Here is a 25,918-nt window from a genome sequence, read left to right as displayed (position 1 = left end):
TTTATTTGTTTTGATACTCATTAGCAGTTATGAAAAAAGGGATATTAAGGGAATTAACTCAGAGAGAGAGCGGGGAAAACCCTGCACTGATATTTTATGGCCTTAAACCAGGAAAAGTTCATCTTAACTGGAAGTTTCTTAAAGTTGACAGATGAAGGCGTGGAGTTCTGATGATCTGGATGTGAAGATGCAGCTGAGTTTCTTTCAGGGGAATTGTTCCCTTGAGGTGATGATTTTGGAGGATGAGTGATTTTGTCCTACTGCTCAATTCTGTCTGCCTAGCATTTAATCCAGTAATAAGAACAAATTAACCTGAATGTCTTTTTTTTTTATTATTGTCCATTTAATGGGTCATGATTTTCTAAAGGCAAATGACCAGAATTATTTGTGGTTAACTTCCAGGGTTTGTACAAAGACTTCTCACAGTGCAGTGCCTAGGATACAGGGTGGAAGGCTGCATGTGGAAAGTGGGGCAAAAATCTGCTGAGCCAGATCTTAGGAGGATGAATAAAAGCAAATCACTTTGTAAGTCCTTGAAGCTACACAGGCCTGCATGTCGTGTTAGAGCCGAGTGCTCAGCTGGTAACTTACTGTATTCATAATGACTGGTGGAGAAGCGAAGCACACGTCTCAGAGGTATCGGCATGGTCTGGCTTCTGTGCAGATCCTCTGCCTCTATGTGACTGTACCTTTTGAAGTTCAGTTCTGAGCCTCGGTAGCTCACGGAGGCATTTGCACGTAACTTACTTTATTCACATGGTCTAGTTACTCTTAGCTGTATTGCTGCCTTGAGGCTGGAGGCAGGCTGTGCTCTGGAGGGGATTATCTGGCTCACAGCATTGCTTTACAAGGTTTAAGACTTTGTCATTTCTGTTGAAAATGCAGAAGTGTCTTAAAAAAACCCCAGTGACTAAATTTACCACTTCCTCTGGAACCAGAGTTGCTTCATACACCGCTCATTTCTCAGCTCTGAGCGATTGAAAAGGAAGGGTGAAAGATAAGCTCGCAGCAGATGTGTAAATGTGGCACTTAGGGGCATGGTTTAGTGGTGGGCCTGGCAGTGCGAGGTTAACGGTTGGAGTCGATTCTGTAAAGCTGACAACTGCTGTTCGTCTGCGAGTGAACTGTGTCCCTCACAGAGCTGGATCGTTTTCAGGTGCAGTCTTGGTTGCGTGCAAAGAAGTGACTGTTTTTCCAGTTCCTTCAGATTTTCTTGTGTCTCCCATCTTCCTCCCCTGGCAGTCAAGTGTGGCTTTGTAATTTTCTCTCCCTTCTAAACACAAAATAATGACTGTTTAACCTCTACTCGCCTTGCAGTCTGGTGACCTGATGTGTGTGATGACTTGTGGTGGGGTTGGGTGTATCGGGTAGGATACAGTGCTAACAGAGTTAAAGGGTCACAGGGATCCAAGGTGACCCTGCCAGCCTTGACAGATGGACAGAGGAACACGGGTTTGGCTTTGTCCATCTCCCTGTGTACTATTAGTTGCTTATATCTCACAAACAGGAATGATTTTGTTTCTGAAGTCACTTTTTGAAAGTGTGATGGTTTATTTCCAAAAGTGTTTTAAAAAAGAAGATTCTAAAATATATGGTACAAGCAACACAAAAGAATCGAAAAAAACATCTAATGAGAGAGTGGAGAAAATAGATCTCTAAATGTTTATGCCTTGTTCGTTTTTTTTCTGTGTGAAAGAGCTGGAGAGGGTAAAATGAGCTTGTTTGCTCCAAAAAGCCAACAAACCGAGGCCTGATGAGACTGCTGTAGGTTACTCTCTGAAAGCAATATGTATGCTGGAAGTCTGAGATAAAAAAATGGATTGGAAATATTTATAATAAATAGAAAAGGACTGAGCAAGGGGTATATCAAACCCATCACTTGGGGCATAATTCAGCTTAAAACTGCCCCACATGCTGGGGCAGGGAGTCGTGCATCAGCTGATGGTGGGGGGTCCAGCTTTCTGGATTCGCAGGCTGTCGCTCCGCTCTGGGAGGGCGTTCTGCTGCCGTCCCACCTCCAGCATCCAAGAGCCGTGGCCGAAGCAGGTGGGCGTTTGGCCTCTACTGTTCCCTTGGTTGCCTCCCCCAGCTCCAGCACTGCCCTTTGTGCCCAGCGTGGGTGAGGATTCACCAGCCTGTTCAGCTAACCGCGGCACCGGGCTGCTTAGCACGTGTTTGTGTGTGCTCGCGTGAGCAGTGCCTCTGGGAGCCATCGTCGCGAGAAGGCTCGTGGTTGCAGTCTGAATTACAGGCTGGCTGTGTGCACCTGACGTGACACACCAGTTAACAGACTGGTGGGGGAAGAAATGGGGCTCTATGCAGGCAGGGGTGCCGGGGACTGTTTGCTGGAGCCTGCCTGAAAAACTCACCAGCCTGTAAATGAAAAGAAGCTGCAGAATTGCTGCTGCTTTTCATTCCCCTCTGTCCCACCACCGAAGAAAACCCCAGGAAAAAAATGTTCTGGTGCACCCGGCATCTGTGCAGCGGGTAGTTCCTCGGCGGCCTTTCTGCGGAGGACCCGAGTGCTACAAGGCGTGCTGCCGGGGATGCGGGGGGGCTTTCTGCTTAATCAAATGGAGGCAAAAGGAGGCAAAGAATTTAGCCAAACGGTGAGCTGGATTTGGGGAGAGACCCCGCAGGGCTGAGCCTTTGTCCCTGGCCTCCACAGCACTGGCTTATTCCCCTGTGGGCTGTCGAGCCCAGGGGAAACCCAGGCAGTGTTCGGAACCGGTGTGCCCCCGGCAGAGACAGCTCACTGTACTCGTCAGCACAGGCTCAGAGAGGAGCTGCAGCAGGAGCAGCAGCAAGATCAGAGGCGACGAGGAGATGCGATAGCAGGCGGCGCGGGGGGCGACGCTCCCCTCTGCCTTCTCTTAACGACATATCCTGATTGAGACTGCAGAGGTTAAAGTGACCCACCGTTCATCCACATCCCCGCCTGGACGGGATCTGACATGAAGGGATGAGCAGAAGGATGGTCTGTGCTGCGTTCTCACATCCCGCACGGATGAGTGCTGCTGGCCTTGGTGCAGGGCTGGTGCCGGAGGCAACGGTCAGATACCTGGAAAACCTGAACCCTCCCGGTGAAGAGCAGCGGTAGAGCAGTTTGTAGCCAAAGCAGGAGTAGAGAAAAGTGTGGCTAGCAGGAAAAACTTCAGAAAGCCCTGTCTTCCAGCTGTGTGGGAGCTGGTGTGGGAGCCGAGTCCCTTTTGCTGTCTTTGGGGCAGCAGCAATGTTGGGAGGAGGCTGGGCACTGCAATGGGCAAACTGCTGCTGGGGGATGGGGCATCTCCCTGCTCCTGAGAGCTTCTTCCACCGTGGGGATTCACTCCTGACCAGAGCTCAGGGACCCACCACCCTCCGGGGACATCAGGGCATCTCCACGTGTGTCTGCTGGGGTCCTGGCAACACGTCTGAAGGGAAGCACGGCTGAAGGACTTGAGGACCTGCTGGCTCAGTGCCACCCTGCAGAGCCTTGATCGAGAGCTGACCCCTCACCGGGGGATTAATTCTGCAGCTCAACAGGTATGAGGTGGTTGTATCCCCATCGTGCAGCTGGGGAGCCTCGCTGGGGCCCTGCCCCCATGTGTAAGGGACCCCAGTGCGCTGCTGTCCCGCTCCTGGCTTGCAGCAGGGGAGCGAGACGCTGCAGCCTATCTCTCCTTCCCAGCACTTCCAGCAGGAGCTGAGCTCCTGCAGTTACCTTGCCCAGCTGGGAATGGGATAAAAATTAGTTGCTCTGAAGCAGGAGGGGAAAAAAATAGAGGGGTGCACACATGGTGTGTTGGGGCGAGCAGAGCTCCACTCCCGCTGGGCTCAGTGGGATGCAGGAACCAGCAGCAGCTGCTGCTCGGGCCGGCCAGGTCCAGGCGCTGCGGGGTCCTGCTGAGCTGTGGATCTCCCCGGCTGCGGGGGCTGATGCTGACTCACGTCTCACCCCGGGTGGACTTCGACCACAGCTATAGCCTGCTGCGGGCCAGCACCGGCAGGGCCTCCCCGCACCATCCGTCTCCCCAGAAAGCATCAGGGACCGGGGGAGTGTGGGGTGAGCAAACATCCCACTGCCAGAGAGAGAGGACGGGGATCCATCCCCTCTGCTCTCCCAGCCGCATCCTTCCCTGGTGCACCCGGCACGAGTTGCCCGCATCCCACCGAGCAGCGGGGGCTGCCGGGAGCATCCCGGGCCGGCAGCCCCTCCACGTGCGGCGATGTCGATGGCGGAGAGGCCTGGCTCGCAGGCAGGCAGGGCAGGGCGGCCGCCGAGCTGCTTCGCGCTCCCCCAACGCCCACGTAAGGAAGTGGTTGCATTTCTCGGAGAGGAAAAGGGAAGTCAGGCTGCCTCGGCGGGGCGGCCAGCAGCTCCCACCGCTCGCTCCGGGCTGCGGTTCGTGTCGACTGCCCAGAGTCCATGAACTAGCCCTGCCTGCGCTGCCTGCCCTGCCTGTGCTGCCCAAGGTAAGGAGCTGGGGCTGTCCCGTGGGGGCTGTGGCCATCACCCCTCCTGGTGCTTGCACCCTGCTCAAGGGGCAGTGGGACCCCCGGTCAGAGCTGCTCTGCAGTCCAAGGGGTGCAGGCAGCACCTCGCTGATCATGAGTTTCGCTGTTGCTGTGTTTTGGGCTTTTTTTTTTCTTCCTCCCCCCTCCTCCTCCCGCCCCCCCCCCCCCCCCCCCCCCCCCCCCCCCCCGCTTTGGCAGAAAGTTTGAGTTTTATTCTCTTGCCAGAGGCCTGGCAGCTGTGGGGTGTGGGAAAAGGTCCCCTGGCGGGGGTCCTGCAGGGGTAGGTGCCGGCAGAGCCAGAGCTGCCTGCAATCTGTTCCCCGCGGGCATCAGCTGCCTCCTGCTTTGCCCAGCGTGAGGAAGAGGGTCAGAGCTGCCCTCCATCTGCCCTGGGACAGTGGTGTCCCCCCAGGGCCAGGCTGGCTCCTGGGGCACCCCACACCAACGCTTGGGGCCCGAGGATGGATGTCCTCAACCTTGCTGGCAGGAGTACAAGGGCTTGCTGTGGGGAGCACAGGGGCTCCCGGGGGGTCGGTGGTGCAGGAGGACCAGACCACCATGGTGGCCGGGGACAACGCTGTGGGGTCCTGTGGTTCCCAGCAGGACCGTCACTGTGACTGTTCGCACGGGTGGGTGCAAACCCACCTCCTGCCAGCCCGGCGGGCTCAGCAAAACCCAAAATACAGCAGCAGCAGCAGCAGCAGCCCTGGTGCCGGTTTCCTCCCCAGGCTGGGAGGAGCCCCCAGCGCTCGGCTCCTGCCAAGGTTTGGTTATCTCCTCCGAGGATGTTTCCGAATGCTCAGGGCTGGCTGGGGAGATAACGGAGCTTCATCAGGTCCCAATCCCGCCCTGTCTGGCCTTCTGAAAATACCAGTGTTCCTCCCTCGGGAGCCTCCATGTTGAGTGGGGGGATAACCACGGCCCCTCTGATGCTCTTCCCTGCTGGGGAAGGGGCTGCCAGGCTCCCTGTGGGTCACCCCATGGCTCCCCCTGCGCAGGACCGGGCTCAGCCCATCGGCCATCAGCAGGGAACTGGCTGTAAACTGGCTGCTGGGGAACCGAAACACAAACGACTGCAGGGAGCGGTGGGGGATCAACCGGGTGAGCAGCCCTGGCTGCTTATCGGGGGGCTGGGGGACAAGTGGCTGAGCCCATCCCTCCGGGTGCTGGCATTGCATGGGTGAACAGCAAGACCCCCCCCCGGAGGAGGGTCCAAGCCTCTGAGCAACCAAATGAGCCAAGAAAAAAAAAACCAAAAAACATTGCTTTTTCCCTAGCCAGCGTTGAAGCATTGAAGCCGGAAAGTGTGGCGGCACACCCGGCCTCCCATCCCTCCTCCCGGGGCCATTCCAGCCCCGTCCCTGTTTCACACACTTTTCTGCTCCTGATCTTTTGCAACGCCGCCAGCAGCATCCCCGCTTGCCGATGGTTTTATCCGGCACTCGTGGTGCTGCTCCGGCCGCAGGGCTTGGGGCAGAGGCACGTGGGGGTGGCAGCTTTGTCCCCTCCTGCAGGTGACCCCTGGATGCTGTGGGGCAGGTCGGTGGGGCTGGGCTTGGGCAGCCGCGTCCTTGGCCTGTGGGGGTGGGTGCTGCAGGGGACTTGGCCGTGGGGTGTGGGGCAGCAGGGGTCGAGCTGTGCATCGGTGCTGGGATCTCGCCACATGTAACAGGCAGGTGATGGAGCCGCACAGATTTTCTTTTCACCAGCCCAGGGCAAAGGTTTGCTAGGAGGGACTCTTTTCCGTCCCCTGTACCGTTTCTAGCTGCCAAAGAAAACGGGCAGCATTCAGCAAGTTCCCAAAATAGCTGAGAAGTGAGCTGTGAGTAATCCCCCTCCCTCACGCCCCGGCGAGGTGTTTCCCTCTGCCTGTGCCGTTACCTTGCCTGGGTGGCCGAGGGGCTGCACCGCTGCTCTGAGCCCTTCCCGACCCCCGGTACCCGGAGGGGACCCGTGGAAAGCTGCTCCGTGCCGTGACTCCGGAGCTGTCGGTGGGTGCTGGCGGAGGCGGTGGGAGCTCAGCCAGGGGAAGGGATTAGTCACCAGCTCGTGGGGCTGGGCACACATGGGACGGGACGGGATGGGATGGAGATGCCTCTGCAGGGCTTTGGCTCTTCCTAAGTGAAAGGCAGGGAAGGAGTAAGCAGACCTGGCCCTGTGGGGCTGGTCGGAGGAGATGGTGGGACCCTCAGGGTGGATGTGGGGCTGGCAGTGCTGGCACCAGGGTCCCCATGCACCTGGCCAGCCCCCCAGGCTCCAGCCAGCCAGGGCAGGGTGATGGCATGGTTTGGAAGTCACTGGAAGAAGTCCCTGCTTCCCATCTGGTTACGGGACACCCATGTGGCACCCAGCTATAGGGTGCTTGGCCATGGACACCCAGCTGGCACCCAGCCACAGGCCACTTGGCGTGAGGTCCTGGCCATGGGGCAGCATCTCTAGCTCCACCCGGACCCTCAGCCCCCCGAGCTTGGGCGGTCTCCTGAGTTTGGAAATCCTGGGGAAGCCCCTTCCCTGGCAGAGCTGGGATGGGGGCTGTAGTGCGGGGCTGATGCTGGTGGGAGGGAATTTTCAGAGGGGCTGTGAGCTGGGGGTCCCGCTGGGGGCTTGTCCCTGTGAGCGGAGCAGCATCTCCTGACGGCTGCGGGGGTCTCGCCCCAGCCCCAGCCCGTGAGCCATGGCCTACCACAGCTTCCTGCTGGAGCCCATCAGCTGCCACGCCTGGAACAAGGACCGGACCCGTAAGTACGGCTGGGGCACCCCATCCCGAACCCTCGGGGGCGGCCTGAAGCACCAGCTCTTGTCCGTGCAATGGGGCAGAGCGGGCTCAGGGCTGAGTTTAGGGAAGCACAGACAGATTTGGGGGCTGGGACAGCATGTGGCCCCCATCCCCCTGGTCCTGCTGGGGCAGGGCTGGCATGGTGGGTGCCAGCACAGCCGGCCCCGGCATCGCAATGGTCAGAGCCAGCGTGGGGAGGGATGGATGAAGCCGGAGAGCAGAGGAGAGCAGAGCCTGGTGATTCACAGCCGATGGCATTTCCCGGCCACAGCACAGGGGATGTGGGAGAGAACAAAAAGGGCTTTCTCTCCTGCGGCTGCTGTGCCGGGCAGGCGGGGCAGGATGGGGCTGAGCGTCCACAGCTATCCCATCCCATCTCATCCCATCCTGTCCTGTCTCATCCCATCCCATCCCACCAGCCCCACGGGACCACTTGCTGGGGAAGGGAGGACGCTGGGCTGTGGGGTCCTGGGGGAGGTTCTCCCCTCCCCATAAGCGCAGTTTGCAGGAGCAGGGGCAGCTTCAGGGCAGCACAGGGCTGGGGTGGGGGGCTTGGTGGGACCGCATCATGCAGATGGGGCTCAGTGGGGTCCCCCCATGCCCCACTGAGCCTGGAGCACAGGAAGGGGCAGGTTGATGCTGGCTGGCCCCGTTCCCCCCCTGGCAGAGCCCATGAGGGAGGGGGGGGCTTTGCCCCGGCTGCTCTTGCCCCGCAGAGATCGCCCTCTGCCCCAACAACCACGAGGTCCACATCTACTGCAAGCAGGGGGCCAAGTGGAGCAAGGTCCATGAGCTGAAGGAGCACAACGGACAGGTGACAGGTGAGTTCCAGCTGGCAGAGGGGACAGGGACATGGATGGGGGGTGGCCGTGCCGCAGAGCCTGTCTGGCCCCACTTGGTGGCACCAGCAGGTTCTGGATGGTGGTTGTGCAGCAGGTAGAGGAGGGGGAGCAGGTGGTGTCTGCACCTCCTGGCCCTGATTGAGCACATCAGAAAGCACCTTGTGGGTGGGATGGATGAGATGGGGAGGGATGATGTGGGATGAGATGGATGGGGTGGATGGATAGATGGGAAGGGATATATATGGATAGATAGAGTGAGATGGGTTGGATTGGAATGGGGTCAGAGGGATGGGACGGGAAAGGATGAGGTGGGATGGGGTGGATGGAGGGGAGAGATGGGGTGGGCTGGGTTGTGATGGAATGCTTTGTGGTGGGAGGACTGGCAAGGGATGGGGTGGGATGATTTGGGGTGGATGTGGGAATAAGGCAGAGAGACTCTGGAGCAGAGACCACCCAGAACAGCTCTGCCTTCAGATAGCCTCCAGCCCCAAGTGACCCGTCCCCATCCCCATGGCTCCCTGGGTCCTCCTCAATCCCCCACCCTCCAGGCATTGACTGGGCCCCCGAGAGCAACCGGCTGGTGACATGTGGGACCGACCGCAATGCCTACGTCTGGACCCTGAAGGGCAATGTCTGGAAACCCACCCTGGTCATCCTGCGGATCAACCGGGCCGCCCGCTGTGTCAAGTGGTCCCCCAAGGAGAATAAGTTTGCTGTGGGCAGCGGCTCCCGGCTCATCTCCATCTGCTACTTTGAGCAGGAAAATGACTGGTGAGGGTCTGCCGTGGCCTCAGGGGCTCTGTTCTGGGAGAGATGGAGGAGGGAGAAATAGAGGGGGCATGGATGGATGGGATGGATGGGAAGGATGGATGGATGGAGGCGAGACAGAAGGAGATGGGGGAGGCAAAGGAACTGGAGGAGGACGCAGAGGCAGATGAGGAGATGGGGGTACTTCCTGTGCCCAAGCTGTTACTGCAGGGTGGTGGCCCAGGGCAGCTCCCTGGGGTGCTTGGGGGCCCCGACCACCCTCAGCCAGCCTCCACGAAAGTTGGGGGGGTGGGTTCTGGGGTGGTGATGCTCCCCCGCTGATGCCAACCACTCTCCATGCAGGTGGGTTTGCAAGCACATCAAGAAGCCCATCCGCTCAACGGTCCTCAGCCTGGACTGGCACCCCAACAACGTCCTCCTGGCTGCCGGCTCCTGCGATTTCAAGTGCCGGTGAGGAGCAAGGAGGGTGGGCAACTGGTGGGGCCTGAGGTGGGTGGACCCCCCAAGGGTGGGTTGGGGTCTCACTCTGGTGCTGCACAGAGGTGTGTGGGGCAGCCCAGTACCCTGGTCGCCCATGGGGCTTCACCCCTCCAGGTGCTGCTGGGAGCCAGGGATGGGGCACAGGGGAGATGCAGGGAGGGCTGGGGGGTGTCCTGGGGACCATCCCACTGGGGCACCCCACAGGCTCTGACAGGGAAACTGAGTCATGCAAGGGGGCAGGGATGGAGGCAGCTCCAGTGTCCGGGGACGTGTGGCAAGGCTCTCTCCCTCCCCAGGATCTTCTCAGCCTACATCAAGGAGGTGGAGGAGCGGCCCAGCCCCACGCTGTGGGGCTCCAAGATGCCTTTCGGGGAGCTGATGTTCGAGTCGAGCAGCAGCTGCGGGTGGGTGCACAGCATCTGCTTCTCGGCCAGCGGCACCCGCGTCGCCTGGGTGAGCCACGACAGCACCCTCTGCCTCGCTGATGCCAGCAAGAAGATGGCGTAAGCAGGGCTGGGGCGAGGAGGGGGCTCGGGGCGGCTGTACCGTGGGTGCCGGGCAGGTGGTTGTCCCCAAAACCATCCTGGTGATGGAGACATCTGGGTTGGGTCAGACCAAGCAGATGTGGATGGAGGAGGCAGCGTCTCTCCTTGTAGCCTTGTGGCTTCCACCTGTGTTAGGAGCTGTGCTGGTCTCGGTGCAGAGGCTGAAGCTCAGCTCCCTGCTAATGCCCTGCCCTACCTGTCCTTGTAGCGTCGCCTCCCTGTGCACCGAGACCTTGCCCCTCCTGGCCGTCACCTTCATCACTGAAAACAGCCTGGTGGCTGCGGTGAGTCGGGGCAGGGGGTGCAGGCAGGGTGGGCGCCGTGCTGGGAGTCAGCAGGAGGGTGCTGAGCAGGGCATCACTGGTTCCCCAGGGCCACGACTGCTACCCGATGTTGTTCACCTACGAGGAGAGCCAGGGCACGCTGACCTTCGGGGGGAAGCTGGACGTCCCCAAGCAGAGCTCCCAGCGTGGCCTTACTGCCCGCGAGCGCTTCCAGAACTTGGACAAGAAAGCGAGTTCGGACACTGCCAACGCCATGCTGGACACCCTGCACAAGAACAGCATCAGGTGCCTGCTGGGGGGACGAGTGGGTGCAAGGGCAGGCTTGGCTGGGTCAGCTGTGGGGCTGCTTGGGTGTCTTGGTCCCCAAGCATCCTCTGGCTGTGTTGCTGCCCAGCCTGGGAGCTGTGACTGCCCTGGAGCATCCCTGGGTATCCCCAGACCATCCCTGCACCCTGGAGCATCCCAGGGTATCCCCGAGCATCCCTGGGTATCCCCAGGCCATCCCTGCATGTAGGTGGGGCAGATAAAGGGGTCCAGCCCTGGGAGCTGGGACAGCCCCAGGGCTTCCCTGGGGAAACCCTACACATGGCGGGGGGTGGGGGGGTGGGGGTGGGTGGGGTGGGGGGGTGGGGGTGGAGATGAAGGGGTCCAGCCCCACTCCCACCCACCGGCTACCAGCCCTGAGGGCTCGGCAGGGAGCCGGGGCTGACTCCCTGCTGCCTCTTTGTGCCCTGCAGCCAGATCTCAGTGCTGACCGGCGGGAAGGCCAACTGCTCACAGTTCTGCACCACTGGGATGGACGGCGGCATGAGCATCTGGGATGTCAAGGTGAGGCGTCCCGAAAATGTCATGGTCCCCCCAGACTGGGAGCAGCCAGCAACAAACCCTCATTAGCCACAGCTCTAATTGGAACCCCTCATCCTGCTGCTAGGCAGTTCTTTGCTGTGGTGGTGGTGGGTCCCACAGTCCTGGGTGGGATCTCCTTTAGCCCAGGGCTGGGTGGGGGACTGCCCTGGGTGGCGCTTTCACAGCTCAGTCAGAGGTGGGGGTTGACACCAGCCTTGGCACAGGGATCCAGCACCCTCTCCTGGCTTCAGCTTTGCCCACATGGCTTGAAAAATGAGCCAAAACCAGCAGAAGTTGGGATCCCCTCCCCATAGGGATGGGTTGGCACCGCAGGGGACAGCTTCGCCCCCAGCTGTGTCCCCCCTTTCAGCTCCCCAGCCACCTCCGGTCACCTTGGAAAGCAAAAAGCTGATGAACAACCTCCCGTTCCCATTTTAGAGCCTGGAGTCGGCACTGAAGGATCTCAAGATCAAATGAAGGAGCCATCCGGGAAGGGCATCCCGGCTGCCAGCCTGCTCCTGCCGCGCCTGCCTGCTTTGCCCCGCGAGCCCCCGCGCCCCGCGAGCTGGCCACGATGCCACCGGCACGCGTCGCCGGCTGCCAGCCAGCCCCGGCGGCTGCTCTCAGACAAGAGAAAAATGATTTTCTTTTTTACTATTTTTGTTACCATCCTACCTGATGCTGGTCATACATCGCTTGAAAGAAATAAAAAATAAAGTAAGGAATTTCCTGTATAAATCCAATGATATTTTTTTCTTAAACAAGCTGAATGTGAACATGCATGTGGCTAGAGCACATCACAGTTGCTGTGCCGCATCCTCCTTTCTGTCCCCAGCTCTGGAGATGAATCAGGACAACGGGGAAAAGGGGAATGTCACCTCCCCGTTCCCTGCTTCTGCACAATTTCAAAACATTGGTATTAGAGAGAAGGTAGGGGAGAGGATAGAGGTGGCAAGTGAGTGCGGGCTTCCCCCATTGCTCCCAGCACCCGTCTCCTCCTGGACACGTCAAGTGCCACCAGGTGTGGGATTTCACATCCTGGGAGCCAGCTCAGAAACCTTGGGCTGCCAAACCAATCCTGCCCCTTCCCAGCCCGTCATCGCGGCCTGCCAGGCAAATTTTATCAGAGCACCCCCAACTTCCCCCTTCCTCATCTCTAGCTCGGGGTACGCGCAGTCCCACCTCACAGCCAGACTGGAAGGACAAAGCTGCTCCCAGGAGTACTGAGGAGCCTTTGAAGAAGTTGTAAGAAAGTGGATAAGCCCTGCTGTTTCAGAGCAGGGTTGAATTGCATGTGGTAAACAGGGGCAGGGTCACACATCTCACGGAGGGTATGAAATTGCGATGAAGTGGTTGCTAAAGGCTTTGGCAAAGGCAGAAGAACCAGCACCTGGTGTGTCAGGGCAAGCGAGACGCCCTGCCGCTCCTTCAGTGCCGCTGTGCCTTAAACGGCACGTCTCTGCAAGGGGAAATCCTGCATTTATCACCAAAGGAGAAGGAACCTGTGCAGCGCAACACGGTTACTCCTCCTGGGATCGGACTTTGCTGCAACACAGCTCAGGCTAAACCCTGTTCCTGCGGCGCCCCTTGAAGCAGAGCAGCCCTCACGCTGACCTCGGCCCGGGAGGGGAGGGCTGGCCTGCAGAGAGGGACGGTGACATTTGGGTTCTGGTCCAGCCGTTAGTGGGAGGTGTGTTCTGCTGGGAAAAAGATTTTTCCACCCATTTCTGTGTGTTCACCCCATGTGAACAAGCCCCATCTCTCCCCCTCACCACCTGTGGCTTCTGCCCTGTCCCGTCCCAGGCATCAGCCTGCTGCCTCCCACCAGCCTGCTGCCTCCACCTCCCGAACCTGTGCCAGCCCTGCCCCCACCATCAGTTCTTCCCTCTCGCAGCTGACAGCAGGGCACCTCTCCTGGTACCACGCATCTGTCATAGCTCCCTGAAGATATTTCCTGTCTCAAATCATGCCTCGGGGCACAAAAGTTCCTTGGGGAACAGCTGTAGGGCCTACACCTGTGCCCCCACGCAGAGATGACCCAGCATTCCCACACCAGGAAAGCAAATTCCCCCCAGTGCGCTCTGAGCAGGCAACTCAACAGTGACATTCCCTGTAGGACGTCCCTCTGTCACACCCTCATGCCCAAGTCCCTGCAGCCAGGCATGGACAGGATGACACAGAACAAATCACATTTGTCATCCTGCGTGTCTACAACTGTAACCTCTGCTGGTGACCGCCAGAGTGCTCTCATCTCAGCGCTGGGGCTGAATCTCCTCCAGCCTTTGGCAAGTGACTCTGGGAGGCGCTGGTGTCGCTGGCACAGGCTGGCCTGGACCTCCTGGGGTGCAGCGGGTTAGAGCACCTCCTGCTCCAGCAGCCCTACACCAAGAGACAGGACATCTGACAGGGTGACAGCTCGGGGACTGGCCCCCTGACAAGGACAGACTGCAGCCTGAGGGTAACTCTTCTCCACTGTGGTAACCAGATTGTGCGCGGGGGTGTGGGGGGTGTAGAGACAGCGGGAAAAGCTTTTTGCCTTCAGGCTGCATCTGCTGATGGCGCTGCTGAACTTCGAGCCACATTCCACACCACAAACACAGAAACGGCAAAGCAGCCAATGCAGAAGTCACCACACCATCAGACCGCTACAGCACCTGGCACCTCAGCAGCAGCCTGTACACTCGTGTTCATTTACACACACACACCAGGCGATGACAGAGCAGATATGATAACTTACATTTTAATCAGCCAAATATACAAGTTCTGTTGTTGTTGTTGTTTTTTAAACTTTATCAAGTTTTTTTATCCATCTGGGTCTGATACAATTAATGTTGTTGTTTGTTTCCTTTAAATAAAGGATGATGTGGTTAAAAACTGGCACTATCCCTAATAAGGAGAAGGAAAAAAAAAAAAAAATGAAGAGGAGGGAAAAGGGGAGACTGGCTGCAAGAAAGGAGGGATGAAACCGGGAAGGAACGGCACTCCAGATGTCCATGAAGTCAGGCTCCCAGCTTATACTGCAACACCCTGCAGCAAAATTTGATGGGCCATTCGCCCAAAAGGATTCTGCAGATACATTATCTTTTGGGCTTTCACTAGCAAGTCAAGGTTCCCCACCCCATGCCCCACCCCATAATGACCCCACAATCTATTTTCTTGCAATCTAATATTTGAAGCATCTCCCCTCCCGCACAGCTCCCTCCCACCCTGCCCCCTGTCTATGAGTTCTTAACCCTAAAAACAGCAAAAACATTCAGGTTTCCAAACTGTTACAGAGAATTGCTGTTCAGCACAGTTCTGCACCAAAGATAGCAGCTGCCCCTAACCCCAAATGGAAATCTGTGCCAGGATGAGGACAAACATTGTCAGTGTCTCTTGGAGGTGAAAGTGACTTCGATGCCTCAGTACACCCTACGTGGCATCAATGGTATGCAACACGACAGAGTTCCTGGCAGGCACCAGGCACAGTTCCCTGGCGTTTCCTCCTCTTGCATGTCCTGTGCTTACTTGTTAAGGGATAGAGACTGCAGTCTTTTACCTGCCATGGCCGCTTCGTCTTTTGCTGGGGGAGGAAAAACAACAGAGGTTTCACCACTTCACAGCGCACGCCAGGGAGTTGGGGTGGCTTGACAGCCCCTGAGACCAAAACCCCATGAGTCATGTACAGTGAGGTAATGGGAAAATATCCAACCCTCCCCGCTAATCCATGGCAGAAACCCTCCAGAGTCAAGAGAAGCAGCACCCCTTGCATGTTCCCTCTGTCCTTGGCCTCTCTCTTCAGCCGTCCACACATCACCCTGCTGCTGATGCTCAAATTTCTCTGTGGAAGCTACTGAGAAGCCATGCTCATCAGAATTCCCATTCACACCTATCAGAGCTGAAGATAAAGTCCAGGCAGGGGAGGAGTGCCACAGACTCCCTGGGCAGTTTGGATCCCCAGCATGCAAAGCAGAAAAATCACATCCAGCACAAGGAACCCGCCAAACCCCCAAACTGGAGCAAGCATTGCCTGGGAGGCTGAGGACAATATGGATGTCAAGGGCAACTCCCTTCCCTCTTGCCCTGCTCCCTGTTCAGATGTTCTAGAGCTTTATAAGAAAGAAACAGCCGATTCTGGTTTTGATGAGAGTTGTGAAGACAGCAACACCACACAGTCACAGGAGATGAGGGATTACTATGTATGATATGAGAAATCATGCCTCTTGGCAGTGCAGCCACCACAAAAAGAAGAGGATATGATTAATTACTCTCTAACCTTTTCTTTCTTCTTCTTTCTTTCTGGCAGCTTCTTCCCTTTGCTTCCGAATGATGGCTAGTCGGGCGAGATCTGCCTTCGCTTGTTCTGTTTTACCAGCTAGGTGCATTTTCATGTATCTTTCTTTTGCCTTTTGTTTCTCTATTTCCTCTCTGTTTGAGTGAAACACACCAGTCACCAGAACATCATGTAAACACGCAGGCAGAGGCAGAGTGAGGGAGACTTTCTGACTGGGAAGGGAGTGAGGATGGAGATGGACTGCCCACAGAGACTGGGGGCCCTGTCACCAGTTTTCAAAGCAGTTTTTACCTATTGCAGGGTTTGAACAGGAACGATGACAGAGAGTATTTCTGCTTTCGTACAGCTAAATACAGACACTGACACACAATGAGGTCACATGAATTAGCCCCAGACTGCACAGCACCATTACATGTTTTTCCCAGCCTTACCCTCAAAGGTGTACTTCTGCTGAAGCAATCTATCCCAAATAAGCAAGCTTAAATCTTTCACTCTGAAACTCTCCATTGCTAAATGGAACTAGAAGATTAAACTTTGGTTCTCATCTGATTCAGCTTCTCAGACAACTCACCACGATGCCTGGAATCTGGGAACAGCTACCTGTCACTAGGGCACCTTCTGTAGCAAGATTAAAGCGACCTCTGGTTAATGGATTTCAGTTACGTCTGGGTTTTGGCATAAAACTTCAGGGAAGGAATGGCCTAAATCCGCCTCTCAGCAAACTTCACTCCCTTAGTGCACCTGGCCAAGCTGCCTGGCTCCAGGATGGCCACAGCTGCTCCCAGAGGGCAGACAATTTCTGTAAAGTTTGTAAGGAGAAGACATTTTGAACCACAGTGAGTCCTGCTCGACAGTCTGTTGCTGCTCAGTGTCTGCATTAGACAGCAACACATTTAAAGGGCTTCCCTGAAACACCAACGCATACGCAGCAGGGAAACACCTCCCCGTGTTAAGCTGCTGCCACCAGCAAGGACACAATTCCAAGAATGCACTAGCTCCTGCCAAGGCAGCAGGAAAGACTCACCGCTCTCGTCGTGAGAGTTCCTTAGGTCCATCCAGGTCCAGCTGAGTTACTTTTTTGGTTGTCTGAATTACACGATTGGGATTCTCTATGTCTATCAACCCTTCCACTCCTTTGCGCTTTTGCTAAGGTTCAAGAACAAGAGGAAGGTTAGAAGCTTTCTCGTACCCAGCACTCTGTTGCACCAGAGCTCATTAAATACACTGCAACACACCCCAAAAGCAGAATTCAAGATGTTTTTACTACCAGACAGCAAAACCATACATGAACCAAGATTTATACTGCCAGGCATCTTCAGCCTTTTCTGAAATCTTCTTGCCTTTGCATCTCACTTGTAAAATTACACAAGTTTTCATTCTGAGGACAAAATGCTGTCAAGTAGTTTTATTGGCTTCTAAAAATAGTTATTCCATAAAAAATTTACTATAGGTAGCTTTCAAAGAGAACTTGGAGTCAAGAGTGTGCATGTCTCTCCTGCCCCAAGAATGTGGGTGGTGCAAATGCATTAAGTGACTTGAGAATGACAGTACCTGATAATCATCATCATCTTCATCACTCTCATCTGAATCTAAAGACTTCTTCTCCTTTTTGGGGTCCCCTGTTGCTCCTTCGCCTCCTTCCTCTTGCTCCTCTTCTTCCTACAAAATCACAGGAAATTAAGAGAAAAATGTATGTCAATAAAAATCCCAAATCCAAGAGTGACTCTTAAATGAGATTGTTTTGGAGGGATTAGAGACAGCTCCGAGAGCACTGGTGCTCCTCACGTGGCCCATGCGACACCAAGGGTGCCTGGCTGTTACAAAACAAGAGCTCATTCTCAACATGTCAGTGCACACCACCTGCCCCAGAAGACCACCTTTAAACAACTCTGCTGTTCTCTCTGTGTAACAGGCCAGGAAATCAATTGTAAAAGCCAGAACTGGCACTTTACTTTCCCCAAATGAAAGATCTCCAGGAGACAATCTGGCCCAGGTTTCCAGTGCATAGTATCTCAGGGACTGGAAACTACACAGATGTAGTGTAGAGCTGGATCCCATCCTAGATCTAGATTAAAAAAAAAAATCCTAGAGAAGCTCAAAGTGACAACCATCAACCAGAGCATTATTATCCAAGAAAATACAGCCTATTTTTAACACTGCTTTTACTAGTCAGAAACCTAGCAATTAATTTGTAAATCATTAGACGATAAGAACAACCGACATGGGTGTGAATAGCCACGTATCTACCACTGCCAAATATCCCTCATCCTAGCAACTGGCTGCGCTATGGGCAGTAAGAGGGGTAATTCTGTTAATTATTTTTTTTAAGCTCTCCCTAACAAATTAGTGTTACATCTAACCATCGCTATGTGGTATGGATTAACACCAAAACAAAGAATTCCTTCTCAAAGAGCAGTTCTCTGGTTTGTTTTGAAACAAGACTTCAAGTGGGGTCCTACTTGTCCTGTGTCCTGTTCCATTTCCAGTTAGCATTTTTATTAACAACTCGGAAGTAGAGAACACTCATGAAGTTTGTGAATGACATCACACTGGCAGTAGTTGGAATCATTCTGGAAAACAGGATCAGACCCATAAGCGGTTTCAGAATTTGGAAAGATGTCATGAAATCAAGAAGGTGGAATCAGAAAACAAAACCAGAGGAGTTATACTTTGGAAGAAGAAATCCAACACAAAGTTGGAATATATGGCGAAGCAGCAAACCACACAATCATCTTGAGTTGCAGCTGGTCAAAACATTAAAAAGGAGTCAACAATATGGCTCATAACTGCTTGAAAGAGTAATCTTCTTCTTGAGGTATTCATCAGTATTTCCTACAAGGGGTATAATTATCCTACTGTAGTCAGTGCTGAGGCTTCAGCTGGAACAGTGTATTTTGGCTTAGGCAGCACTTCCAGAAAGTCACAGAAAAGCAGCAGTGAGAGTGTCATCGTAGCTGTGATGATCTGGAAATACAAGACAGCAAGTACTGCAAAAAGTATCCATGCCTCTCATAACACCAGTCAGGTAGATGTGGAAGCGGGGGCAGCTGTTACAGTCCTATGTTGGGACATAGAAACACACCCAAAAAAGGAGTCATGCCAGAAAACTGTTCTCTCTCCTACAAGTCAGAGGAAAACAAGAAAATCATGCGTACAGGAAAGAGTCAAAAGAGTTTGGTCTTTTAAATCTAGAAGAGAAAGAAGGCAAATACAATAATTTCAATATGCAACAAGATGTCAAGATGTGAGCCCTTTTTCTCCATAGCCAATCTGCAGAGCACAGACAGAAAAATCAGCTGACACTGGAGACCAGAACGATGACATATGGGGGGAAAACATGCCTAGAGCTGCTGTGTGATCATCCTCCCTACCTTTAACCTTCAAATTGTGAACTGGATGGTCTACCTGGCCTCACTTTTGTGAGGCACCAGACTGGATGACACCATGCAGTCTCCCCAGGCAGAGATATTCAGAATTCATACTGTGATCACTGACAGAAAAATCTCCAACACTTGACTAAGCTGCCATTTCTCATGAACTGCAAGATAAGCATGCCGTCCAGGCCAGGACTTCTGACAGTAAGCATGTAACGCAGGCAAAACACATACCCTTGCCTTTTGCTTTTCTGCTTGGAGCTGGGCATCAATCTCTTCAGGACTTGTGTACTGTCTTGCTCGGCCTTTGTGGCCTCCTTTTCTACCTGTACAAAAAAAATAAATTAATAAATGCTTTATGGGCAAGCTTCCAGAAAGGTGTACTCCTCCTGCAGCACTCTCTGGATTTTCAGTGCAGACAGGATAAACCAAAACAGCTTCTCTGACAGAATCTAAACAACAACAACAATGAAAAAGACACCCTGAACCTGCCAGCCTCCATAAAACACTCCCAGATTTTTGGGTAAATTGCACAGAGATTTGGGATTATTGATCTAGAGAAAGATACTCAGAGAATTGGTTCCTTCTTTCCCCTTGGGCTGTGTTTGGAGACACCAGAACTGAATGCAGCCTATCAGCTGTACAGCGTTTTCCTAATCAAGCACAGGCCCGTCTTACAGAGCGAGCCAGAAAAATCCTCCCTGAAGGGGATACCCCTTGTCCCTCAACCATCACAGAGCCGTGATGCCAGTTACGTGGCAACAAGCTTCCAAGTGTCCCCACAGCTCTTGGTGACGCCACCCTTCCTTGCCCACTCACGCCTGTGCTTGTGGCCTCTCTGATTCACTTCCCGGGCTGGCAAGGGCTGCTCAGCCCCACAGCCACGCTCTGTGCTCTGTGCTTCCTGCACGGGAGGAATCACAGCGTGTTCCTGCGGCTGCTGCGGTTACAACCAACTCTCTGACAAGCTTGCCTCCTTAACCCCTCCCTTATACTAAGGCTGTGCCAAGACAAAGTAGGCAGCTAATTGGACAAAAGCTTTGGGAATTATAATGAGAGCTGAAAGACTACGAAAAGGAGCCTCCATGTTCCACTGCTTTATAAGGAAAAATAAAAACAAGCTCTAGGAAGCAGGAAGAGGAGAGAGTCAGCTTAGCTGGCTGGGCTGCCCGGCTAAGATGGGCTCTCAAGTTTAGAATTCTGTTTATTAACAAATTGCTGAACCCATTAAAGCTTCCTGCAAGTGACTGCTCTGTTTATGTTCTTACAGCTCCAAGAACTGCTGGGAAGCAAGCTGAACAGAGCTGCCTCCAGCCTTGAGCCAGGGAGCTCAGGGTACAAATGGTCCACAAGATTAGCAAAAAGCAAACAGCTTCGGCAAGGGAGCTCTCTGCTACTGCAGGAGTCTTTGAAGTCCGAGGGAAGGAGCAGGAAATCCTTGCTCGCTCTCACCTTCCCTGCTTCACCTGCCGAGGACAACGGAAACCTTATGGTGGCGGGGAGGGCTGATGGGGATTGTCCTTTCTTCCTCAGGAGAGGAAGGCAGGAGGCACAGGAGGGACCCTCCACTGCTGAACCGATGTGCCACAGCCATGGCCGGCTGCACTGTCAGACTCAGAAGGACAGGGAGCACCAGCGCAGGCAGCCTCTGTGCACTGCGAGCTTTAGAAATGTAACATTTTCTGACCAGCCCTCTGCTCAGCATAAACAAATTCTCACACGCTTTAGCTCAGTAAAAGCTGAGCTGTGGAATAAATTATCTCAAAAGCCTCACTGCAAAGCCTTACAGAGACTCCTGAGATGTTTTTCCTCGCATGAAATGGGGAAGCGCAGAGCCCGGACTCTTCCCTCTGAACTCAGCTGTGGAACGTTGTGGACACTCAAACCATAAGCGCAACCAAAAGCTTTGCTGCACCCAAAGGCGTGTGTCTCCTGTTCCCAACTATCCCACACGGTAACACTGACACCCTCTGGGAACAAGATCTGCCAAGGGAGCACTCCAGCCCAGGAGACTTTATCCTGCTGCCCAGCAAATGACATCACTCTAAATGGAACAACAGCAATATCTCTGACACTACATAACACCAAGAAAACTGAACTCAACCAAGCTCAGCCCGTGCCAGGCAGTCGTGTCCAGCTAGGCTCAGAATTTCACACTGGGCTCAGAACTCAAGAACACAAAAGCCTTATTACTGCAAATAAAACAACAGTAATAAAGGGAGGGAAACCACTAATGAGAAATTATCTTACATTAAACACCTAAAAAGCAGCAAATAGAAGAGTGAATCAAATCTCATTTGTATTCAAGCCTGCACGGGGAGAAGACCCCTTTGAGTGGGAGCAGCAGTGCCACCACCTCAGCGGCTGGAGAGACTGTGGGGAGCTCAGCAAGGTGCAGGGACAGGGCTCTGCTCTTCGCAGAGACATCAAACCGCACGCTGGACAAGCAAAGTGCTGGTTCTACATCTGCCACTGACCTACCACATCATGCTGCACAACTCAGCTCTGCGCCTCAGTTTCCCCATCTGTAAAACAGGGATAATGATTTTTACCCTCCTCTGTGAAGCACTTTAAAAACATAATCACCTACAGATTTCACCTGCAGTAAAGACCACTGGCACCTAAGGCAGGCGCACTCAAATACACTTGTCTTCAGCTTTAAACAGCATAATTAAAGAACTTAAAAGAGAATGGAAGAATATTTAAGGAAATACCTTTTTTACAATCAAAGTATTAAAAAAAAGAATGAAATAATCAGAAATAATTTATTACTGACTGATTAACACACACACATTTTATATTAAACAGTGAATACAAAATTTCACTCTTCTGCTAACAATACAGTAACTCCTACTGACTCGGGGGTGGGGAGGCAAGCGAAGCTCCCTCTTTTCTCAAGAAGCAAAAGGCTTGAAACAAACATTTAAAACCGTATGATGAAATGTAGAGCAGGAAACCCTGAATTATGGGGCATTTAAACATGGTAACCAGGGTTATAACCCACCACAGTTCTTTGCCTTCATAAAAAACAGGCGAAAGCTTCAGCCCTGTCTACTAACATTGTGCAAATGGACACAAAATAAAGCGCTTAAAGAAAATCTAAATAGGGAAGCAGATTTAGTCCTAAACCTTGGGAAATGCTGATGAAATAAATTGGAGCAAACTACAGGGAAGATGAATGATGAGGGCTGGTTTACATTAATGTATATGACTGGGGTTTCACAGAGCCAATTATGCAGATGGTGCATCTGGAGAAGGTTCTGGGTGGATCCAGCTCCGCCGTGACAGCCTGTCAGTCCCTCATTACTTCTCCTTAATCACAGAAGCAAGTCAGTACCCGCTCCGTAATGCCCAGATGCGGAGGTGCTGGAGCCCCATGAAAGCAGCTACGTTTGGAGCCCCTGACCCGAAGACTACCACCACCCCCCCCCCCGCCCCTCTGGGCCGGACCCTCGCACTCCCCTATGCAGCCCCTCAGGCCTCCACCGCTGACCCACCGGGAGGGGATGGTCGTTAGGCACCACACAGAGCCTGTGTCTCCCGGGGTGCCCCCCGGGACCCCCGTGTAGCTGCAAACTCCCCTCCCCGGGCGTCCGTGTGCCCCCAGCCCTGCCCCGGGGGAACCGGCTGCGGCTCCCAGCCCGGCGGGGAGCACATGGGGCCCAGCCCGCTCCCGGCCCCACGGGGGCGTCCGGCACCGGGCATCCTCTGGGACTCCTGCGATCCCATGGCGCTTGCTGGGGGGCACAGAACTGGACCCCCTGCTCTGTGAGAGACGGGACAAGCTACCATGTTTTCGGGGGGCGGGGAGCGAACCGCCCACCCCACCTCGAAGCCCTCCAGAAGCGGGCGGGGGGAAGCAACCGAGACCACCCCAGCGGCCATCCAGAGCCGTAGGAGGGGCGAGGGGGGCTCCCCTCTCCCAAGACCCTCCGTAGCCGGTAAGGGGAAAAGGAGACCTCCCCGCCACCACGCTTCCCCAAGGCGGGGGAGAGAGGGAAAGAGACCTCCCCTCACGACCCGGGGACGGGGAACGAACCCTGTGTCCGTGTCCGTCCCACCCCCAGCCCACGCCGGGGGGCAGGAGGAGCCCTGCCCGCCCCGAGCCTCCACAGCCGGAGCCTCCCCCCACGCCTCTCCTCTCCTCCCTGGGGCTGAGGGGCCTCCCTCGCCTCAGCCGCCCCCCGCCCCCCTCTCCGCTGCCTCTCATAGGGGCGAATCCCCCCGGCGCGGCCCCCACCTCCTTTCGGCATCGCGGCGGCGATGGCGGCTGCGGCAGCTGCAGCGAGGCCCCCCCCGGCCCCGAGCGGCGACCCGGAAGCGGAAACCGCCCCACCCCCGCGCGCGGCGCGCGGCCCTCGGCGCCCGCCCAGTCCCCACGGCCCGCCAGGCCCCCGCCGCGAGGCTGCCCTCGGCACCGCCTGCGCCGTCGGCACGGCCGCCCCCGCCCCGCCGCGGGCAGCGGGACCGCGTCCCCTCCCGGCGGGCCGCGCTCTCCGCCCTGCCCCCCGCCCAGGGGGGGCGCGCACGGCGGGGCCGGTGTCCCTCAGGCAGCGCGGCGGGCTCCCCGGCGGGGCGGGGCTGGGGCAGCGGGAGGCCCCGCGGTGACGGCGGCGGGAGCTGCGCCCCTCAGCTGGTAAGCGGGGCGGCGGGGTCCCCTCGCCCGGCCCGGCCGCTCTCCCGCCACGGCCCGGGCCCCGGGGGCCGCGCTCGGGCTGGCGGGGCCGCTTCACCGGGGCCGGGCGGGTGCTGCTGGGGGTTGTTGCTTCAGGGCGGCCCGGAGTGGGGGTGGGGCAGCTGGCGGTTCTTGGCTGAGGAGAAAAAATGATGTACTGTGGTGAGGCGGATGCGGCGCCCCCCCCCCCCCCCCCGCGGCCGGACTAGGCGAGATTTTGTCTCTTTTCACGAGCTCCGTAAAGCTCATTTTCATCATCAAACTGGAAAATGGCAATAGGGCACAGAAATCTTAGGAACGATATGCCCAACAACTGTTTTCCCTTCGTTTTTTCTAGTGATTTTTAAGGACTTGGAAGCAGCCGCACGTTTGAGTGCGGGCAGGCGTTCCCGAGGCGATGCCCAAAGTGAAGCGGAGCAGGAAGCCTCCCCCGGACGGGTGGGAGCTGATTGAGCCAACACTGGATGAGCTGGATCAGAAGATGAGAGAAGGTAAGCGGCAGAGCGGGCTGTTCTTAGGGATGTGACCTGGAAACCAGCTAACCCCTAACTACTTCATGAAGCACAGCTTACCCCGCCAGCAGAGGTTGTCCTTTTCTGTGTCCCTGCCTCGCAGTGGTGCTGCAGACAGGCTGGGCCAGTACTGGCTGCTTTTTTTCTGGGTATACGCTGGTTACAGTGCACAGAGGTTTGGCGTACAGTTGTTTCAGGGCATGCCATGGCTGAGCCACAGCTGAAGCTCGCTGGTGTGTGTGGAGGGACTCATAGTTCTTGTCCGTGCCGTTGCTCTGGTCTGACGAGCCAGGGCAGCCATTAAGTCACCGGCCCTCCCAGTGTGGGTCGTGTCATCCCCACTGCCGTTCTGTTTTTATTTCCTAAAGGAGCTGTTCCAGGTTGGGTCCTTTCTGTTTGAGTCTTCTTCCATTAAGCTCGGCCTTACCTCTGCAATGTATTAAAAGTTATGAATGTTCTTGGAACAGTTTACTGCACAGTGACTAAGGAGATAAGTTGGCTGTCTGAAACGGTCAGCTGAAACCTAGTATTTGTGTTCCCTCCCAGCGGAGACTGAGCCTCATGAAGGGAAGAGGAAAGTGGAATCCCTTTGGCCAATCTTCAGGATTCATCACCAGAAAACACGTTACATCTTTGATCTCTTCTATAAAAGAAAAGCTATTAGCAGAGGTGAGGAGCACAAATGCCTTACCCTGGGCAGGGGAAAACAGAACAGAGTAAGATGCCTGCCTGTGGATGAGCCTGAACTGGGGTGCTGGTGGGAAGGATCAGGTTTCTGGGGAGGGAAGATAGAAGGAAAGCTGGCAGCTGCCTGGCTTTAACTGCTAGATATTACAGCTACTAATCCCTGATAGTTACCCAAGAGCTACTTGTGATGGTGTCTATTCCTCTACAGAGCTCTACGAATACTGCATCAAGGAAGGATACGCTGACAAAAACCTGATTGCAAAGTGGAAGAAACAGGGTTATGAGAACCTCTGCTGTCTGCGATGTATCCAGACGCGGGACACCAACTTTGGAACCAACTGCATCTGCAGGGTCCCCAAAAGCAAGCTGGAAGTGGTAAGAGTTTTCAACTTGTTCCTCTGCTTGTCTGGACCCTTGCAGTACTCGGTCTAACTTCTCCCAGGTCAGGGACGGCAGGGGAGGTAGTGCTGTTCTTCCTGGTCATTTCCTCTCGTTGTAACATTTTCTGTCTTTGCTGGTGGAGTTGGTATCCTGTTGGTTCTAAAGGTACTGTCAGCTTTGGCATGCAGTTGTTTAAAAGTTGTTAAAAAGTATGGGAAACAACAGAAAACTAGCCAGTAGAAACCATTCCCACCCAGATCCATTCCCTGCCTGGAGGCCTGGGCCTGCTGGTCTTGTTTGCTCATGTAGCTTGGCTGAAATACCCTCCTGATGTTCTTTCTTCCAGGGGAGAATCATTGAATGCACTCACTGCGGATGCAGAGGCTGTTCTGGGTGAAGCCTTTAGCCATAAGACTACTTTTTGAACTCTGAGGGGTATCATCCTACATAATGGACTATTAGTGCAGTTACAGCCCCCTTTTGTGTGATTGGGTATTTCTGTAATGCAATTAAAACAGCAACACGTTTATCTGGATCATACAATGGTGGTTGTTTCTGAGTTGGGTTTGTGTAGTCGTTTATTTTGAAATAAAGCCTGCCTTCCTGAGAGAGTGCTGTGATCTGGCAAAACATTTCTACGCCCTTCTTCTGCTGGACGTGTTCTGGTTTGTTTGAAGGCTGCTACATGAGGTGTTCTAAAACTGGGTTGCTTTTTTAAACCACCTGTATTTAACTGTATTTAAAAGGCTGTGTGGAAAGGAAATAATACAGTTCTCAAACATCTGCTCTGATTCAGGCTCTCCCCTGATCTTGTGTAGAAGGAAGCTAAATGTCACTGGAGCTCTCTAAGGTTTGTAGCCTGGAATTAGTGCATAGATTTGTACAGACTGCTGGCATTCCTGAAGAGACTTCTAGGTTGCACGTTAAGTGCCCAGATAGCCACAGAACACAGGAAAGAGGCAAAACTAGCACTGAGCT

General features: G+C 54.8%; 3 protein-coding genes across 7 annotated transcripts; 2 read left to right on the top strand and 1 right to left on the bottom strand.

The window, feature by feature from the left end:
• Positions 1-4,298: 4,298 nt before the first annotated feature.
• Positions 4,299-11,776, top strand: ARPC1B (actin related protein 2/3 complex subunit 1B). 4 transcript variants are annotated; one of them, XM_080383911.1, is made up of 10 exons: positions 4,299-4,455; positions 7,156-7,235; positions 7,990-8,094; positions 8,664-8,886; positions 9,226-9,333; positions 9,660-9,866; positions 10,117-10,192; positions 10,281-10,477; positions 10,930-11,020; positions 11,477-11,776. In XM_080383911.1, exons 2-10 carry the CDS (start codon positions 7,172-7,174, stop codon positions 11,513-11,515), a joined length of 1,110 nt encoding a protein of 369 aa, XP_080240037.1. In that variant the 5' UTR covers positions 4,299-4,455; positions 7,156-7,171; the 3' UTR covers positions 11,516-11,776. The 4 variants fall into 4 exon arrangements, with proteins under 4 accessions (XP_080240037.1, XP_080240038.1, XP_080240040.1 ...); XM_080383912.1 differs by having other exon boundaries at positions 4,300-4,455; positions 7,162-7,235; XM_080383914.1 differs by lacking the exon at positions 4,299-4,455 and adding an exon at positions 6,353-6,488 and having other exon boundaries at positions 7,162-7,235.
• Positions 11,777-13,762: 1,986 nt separating this feature from the next.
• PDAP1 (PDGFA associated protein 1) lies at positions 13,763-23,037 on the bottom strand. Its single transcript, XM_080383919.1, has 6 exons — positions 22,926-23,037; positions 18,920-19,011; positions 16,863-16,970; positions 16,336-16,457; positions 15,294-15,445; positions 13,763-14,600 (listed from the first exon to the last, which is right to left on the bottom strand). Exons 1-6 carry the CDS (start codon positions 22,936-22,938, stop codon positions 14,542-14,544), a joined length of 546 nt encoding a protein of 181 aa, XP_080240045.1. The 5' UTR covers positions 22,939-23,037; the 3' UTR covers positions 13,763-14,541.
• A 147-nt stretch (positions 23,038-23,184) lies between these two features.
• On the top strand, positions 23,185-25,549 carry BUD31 (BUD31 homolog). Of its 2 annotated transcripts, none has more exons than XM_080383921.1 (5): positions 23,185-23,321; positions 23,698-23,851; positions 24,419-24,541; positions 24,768-24,934; positions 25,287-25,549. In XM_080383921.1, exons 2-5 carry the CDS (start codon positions 23,758-23,760, stop codon positions 25,335-25,337), a joined length of 435 nt encoding a protein of 144 aa, XP_080240047.1. In that variant the 5' UTR covers positions 23,185-23,321; positions 23,698-23,757; the 3' UTR covers positions 25,338-25,549. The 2 variants fall into 2 exon arrangements, with proteins under 2 accessions (XP_080240047.1, XP_080240048.1); XM_080383922.1 differs by having other exon boundaries at positions 23,188-23,321; positions 23,709-23,851.
• The last annotated feature ends 369 nt before the right edge of the window (positions 25,550-25,918 follow it).

Source organism: Falco punctatus, assembly GCF_963210335.1.
Source record: "Falco punctatus genome assembly, chromosome: 4".
Classification (NCBI taxonomy): domain Eukaryota; kingdom Metazoa; phylum Chordata; class Aves; order Falconiformes; family Falconidae; genus Falco; species Falco punctatus.
Note: the sequence above shows the minus strand (reverse complement) of the source record. Positions and strands in the feature narration are given on the sequence as shown.